Source organism: Limulus polyphemus, unplaced genomic scaffold (genome assembly GCF_000517525.1).
Source record: "Limulus polyphemus unplaced genomic scaffold, Limulus_polyphemus-2.1.2 Scaffold3779, whole genome shotgun sequence".
In the NCBI taxonomy this organism is placed as follows: Eukaryota; Metazoa; Arthropoda; class Merostomata; order Xiphosura; family Limulidae; genus Limulus; species Limulus polyphemus.
Genome location: NW_013669389.1, coordinates 107,576 through 112,837, shown reverse-complemented (window position 1 = coordinate 112,837; position 5,262 = coordinate 107,576). Strand labels below are relative to the sequence as shown.

General features: G+C 30.0%; 1 protein-coding gene across 1 annotated transcript in view; it reads right to left on the bottom strand.

The window, feature by feature from the left end:
• Positions 1-1,204: 1,204 nt before the first annotated feature.
• LOC106470029 (methylosome protein 50-like) overlaps positions 1,205-5,262 on the bottom strand; it is a gene marked incomplete at its 3' end in the record, with an annotated part of 16,569 nt that continues 12,511 nt past the window's right edge. Inside the window, exon 6 of the mRNA XM_013930554.2 lies at positions 1,205-1,275. Coding sequence (XP_013786008.1) covers positions 1,205-1,275 — 71 coding nt within the window. The remainder of the gene's footprint in view (positions 1,276-5,262) is intronic.

The following is a 5,262-nucleotide window of genomic DNA, read 5'->3' as shown; positions in this document are numbered from 1 at the left end:
TAACTAGGGTATAAAATACTGGAGCAAGCGAGACAAAATCACACCAATGCTTAGATGGGCAAAGAAAGAAACCCTGGCAGTCGAGTAATAGCTGTAGTGTGAGAGGATGTAAGTATGTTTTGGAACTTTCATCACGTTCAACAACCTTAGGCAGGTTACCCTGACAACCAGTGATTCCACAATACTGATGTGTTTGTCCTGTTTTTTGGTAGAACAAACACCACAAAGAAAACTATCAATTAGCATCCCTACCCATGGATGTAGAGACGAATATCCATGAATAAATGAAAGAGACTGATGAAACAAGGGGCATGTTAACAGGAACTACGAAAACTGTTGGAACCAGCCAAACACCTCAAAAATCTCCAAGTGTATTAAGATACTTATAGTAGGAATAGGAAAAAAAAAGTGGACAGTAAACTCTGATTGGCCTTATTGCTACCTGAAGATTAGGAACATAAACACGTTCTAGTCCTAACTCCCTATTCACAAAAGTAGCAAGGTCCCCTAGGGAATCTAGATGAGGAAATTCAGACCTTGATCATTATCACCCATGCCATAAGCATTGCAAACAAAAGCAGTACCACCTTTCTCAGAACTCATCCCATTTAAAAAAGTTTCAAAATAACCTTGAGAACCTTCATCAAATTCCAAATTGCAAAGGTATGCAACAACACAATAGGTAGTTAAGGGCTCTTCATTCTTATACCCAACATCAGAAAGAGAAGTTCCAGAAGTTTAAAAGTGTTGGAACCATGAGCTACATTTTCAGGAATATTAGAAACATTATGGTTATTACAAAAAATAATTCTGAATTAACAATCTCAAGCATTTCTAGAAACAAGAACTTACACGAGTCAAAAATTTCATGCGAGTTCCAAATCCCTCACAGCACAATAAAGCCAACATGATGAGGAAACAACAAAGTGTTAAAAAATGTGTAACAATATCCAGGAAAATAGTACTGAGGTAAACACTAAACAGAGTTAGAAAAAGGGGTGATGAACAATGATTGGTTTATGACTATAATGATATGAAGATATAGTTTTTGCATTGAGAAAAATCTTATCTGTTTAGTTGTCATTTCTGTATTAATACATCTATAGTAATAGTCTGATTAACCTTCACCTTCAAGTTTAAGTAAATAGTCAATTGTATGCTCTATTTTGTATGAATATCATTTGAATGGTTAAAAATAACTTACTTGTCCACAAGATAGAAAAACCTCTGGTTCAACAGGACAACAGGATATTCTCCAAACCAAGTCTGTATGAGCTGAAACAATGCAAATCTATTTTTAGCTCACTTTATAATGAATTACAAAGGATTTTCCAAAATAATTTTATAAAAGTTGGCAGTAAAACAGACTTAAAAGAAATTAACAATTTTATTCCAAAATGAATAATATTTTGTTTTTCATTCTTGGTTATTTTTCATATAAAAAAATTTACAGTACAAACCTTTCATTTGTTTCTTTTACATCAAAAAGTTAAAGGTTTTATAACTTTAATCAAACATATTCAGTGACAAGTATATACATATAGAATATAATGTACTTTAAAAATGTCACTTTATTTAAGATGTAAAGTAATTTATGAAACATATCATCGTAAATTTACCACAGAATTTAACATCAGGTATGTTTACTAGGGGTGCACCAATATATCTGTAGGCCTGGAACTGATATAAGAAAAAATTACATTATCGGATATTGTCCATTTTTGTTGTTGTACCCATGTTTGTTTATTTTCGCATAGAATGTTTTGACACTTGCTACTTGAATTTTGTATTTTCATGATGCCCAAAACTACCACAGTTACACAAATCTCACCATGGCTCTGTACCATTCTATAAAGGCCATCAGTTTTAACATTATCAAGTATTCCCAATACCTATCTTTGCAATATGAAACATGTTAAAATAGTACAGCAATCTGTTTTAGTTTCTTAAAATTATGAGCATTCAGATGTTAATTTAAAGCATCATATTGTCTACATGCTGGTATTGTTATGACTAATGCAGGGCACAAATTCATCATTATGCTGGATTTATCCCCTAACTTTTTTCGTGATGAGGTTAATAATAACGTTTACATTTGTAAGGTTTCAACTATAAACTAATGAATGTTACAGTTACATTTCCAAAGTTAATATATAAGTAGTTTTTTCTTCTTAATTAAGTGCACAAATTAAATACTATTTGTGAATTTTTGTTATAAATACAACCAGAAAAAAAATCACCTATAGGTAAACTTTAGATTTCTGTCAGTAGTTTAAAGTATCTTACCTGTACTAATACTAACTATCAGTATCTGCCAATGTGGTTGGGTAATCATCAGCTATCAGTAAGTAATGGCCTAGATAATCTTAATCAGTGCACCCCTAAAGTTAACTCCAAACGTAATATGAAACTTCACTACTAAATCATCATACAAAAACAAAAACTGAAAACAAATCATTATATTGTACACTGAAAATTCAAGGTTGAACAAATAATACACTTATAATATATAACAAAATTTTCCTATCTTATATATATTTTACTACCACATCTTACAAAGTTTGAAACATTTTTCATATTATTCTATACTGCACTTTTCACACCATACTGTATATATATCTAACACAAATATTTGTATATTAAATTCATAGTCATGGTTAACCTTTGAATTTTCCTTTTCGATTCTGATGTCCAAATCATTTAAATTGTTGAACTTTTCTGTTCCTGGAACACTTTTAAGCTGTGTTTGAGCTGATTTCCTGACCATTTAAAAATGCATTAATATACTATTATGCAGGCCCAACTAATATCCAATGACAAAGAAAGGTCTTTTATTAAAATAGGTATTATTTACTACTTTTGATGGTTTCATAACTTAATAATTTTTTGTGTTCTCTTCTGATGGTGTAAAAATGTACAAAACAATAATATATAGTAACATCAATTCTTGTTAGAAGAAGTAGACCTGTTATGCAGTTTAAACTAGTCATATATCCTGCTGAACAAAGTATGATTTTATCAACTAAATTTATCTTATTACAGTACACAAAACAACCAAAATTTGCATATTTAGGTCATAACAATTTCTAACAACTGATAACAAAATTTTTAAACATTTTAAACTAATGTTACTCTTGTGGTAAATATCTGTTTTTTCTCTTTATTATTCTGATTTTATGTCATTAAACATACGAGAGCTACACGAAGTTTTTTTCACAATGGAACTGAAAATAAACTTTCTCGTGCCGGTTTTTATAATTATTTCATTTGTAAATTCATGTACTAGTATATATAGATAAATCTATTCATACATTTGCTCTGTGATGTCTTCTAGTGGCGATATCGCCTCTCTACTTAGGCAATTTTGCCTGATACTTAATTAATGCTTACAAAATTTAGCATTCCAAAGTAAAACTAGCAAACTGTGTTACTAGTTATGACATATACTAAACATGTAACTTTGTATCTGCTTTATCTTGCAGATTTTTGTTAAACTAGTATTATATTAATAAGTGCTCTAGCAGTACTTAACCCGATGACCACCGGCTACTTACTTTCTGAGTAGCCAATGCAAGTCTTGCTATATTTCATTCCAACAATAAAACTAGTGGATGAAACTATTTGAAACTTCATAAGAACTTTCATAAATGCACGTAGTTTAAGAAACATAAAGCCTGTTACTTTTAATAAATTTAGTTTTTTGCATTATGATCTTTAATATCTTGGAAAATTACATTCGGAAATGGTATTTATACGAAGTGATTACAATATTTATATTTGTTCCAGACTTGAACTCATTACTTTTTATGTTTTAGTATATTATTTTAAAGTCCCTAAAAACTTTTTATTGTCTATAAAATGCTAATTTCATCTATTTTTAATTTTTTTAATAATCATGTACTCTCCTTATGGTTTCAAGTAATATATAAGACCCGAAAATAATATTTCTGAGTAAACCTAAACAACAAATGAGTATTTTTATTTTTAACTAGGATTTTATGTTTATATATGTACATAAAAAACATCTTAATTTTGTTTCATAAATGTATTTTTATTTCAAGTTTATGTTTATGTTTCATTGCAGCCGTACTTTTGTTTATTGTGCCGAATAAATTGTGAGGTTAGCAGCGTGAACTTTGTACATTTGCCGTAACCTATCATGCCTGTTGATGGTCACTCTTGTCCAGTCCAGCGCAGGTGCATTTCAACATTACTGTGGGTATGATAATAAGAAAGCTTTTCGGTACTTGAATATCATTTCTTTGTACTTTCAAACAACGTTTATTTTAACATATGTCCTTGTATGTTGTTTCACTATACAGACAAAATTAATTGCCACTATTAGCGAATGTATGTAATAGTTTACAGTACAGGTGGTTTGAATAACACCACCTGACCCTAGTTACTTGATACATCCTGTTAGAAGAGATTACCAAAACGATATAGACACCATAAATTACAAAGAAAATTACTTTACAGCACTTAAAAGATTATTCCTGGTCACATTCCTCTCATTATAGGCAAGATTTATATTGGAATTCAAAACTTAAGCTATTCAGTGTATTGAGACCCCAACTGTGAGAATGTCGTAGCTTCTCTGTATTATTGAGTCGAACGTATTAAGTCTGTTTCACAACCAACATACGGGTTTTATTGTTGTCACCTGTACACTGAGTTTTAAACCATTTGCAAAATATCAGAATAAACTTGATATATATCAGTTAGACTGTTTTAATTCTAAAGCAACAACAGAAGTGTGGGCCATACTACAAAGTAAAGATAGTAAGAAGGAAAAATATAAAATTCTTATGTGGTACTGATACTAGTAGCATTACGTACAAATCACAAGTTTATCACTCTAAATACTGAATCATATTATTATTATGAACTAAATATAAAATTTCACTAAATTATTGAACTTAAAACTACTAATTTAAATGCAAAAGAATATAAAAAATCACAAACTCTTTCAGTTCAAAGTGCTAAGCCTAATTCAGGTAAAGACTTTGCACTCGCCACTTGATAGCTCTTAACCCTAACAATCGTGGATCAACTTCTTTCCAAAAAAAATATATCTATTTTGAGTTAATTTTTCAATATAATGATTAATATAAATAGATATATGATACAGTATGACTTAAGCTACTATAGAAAAATAATAAAAGTTGCATACATCCCATGCAGTTTTTTCCTAGAAGCAAGTTTTCTAAGGCTAGTACTATTGACCAATACTAAATACATAAAACGGCAGCTACTATAATA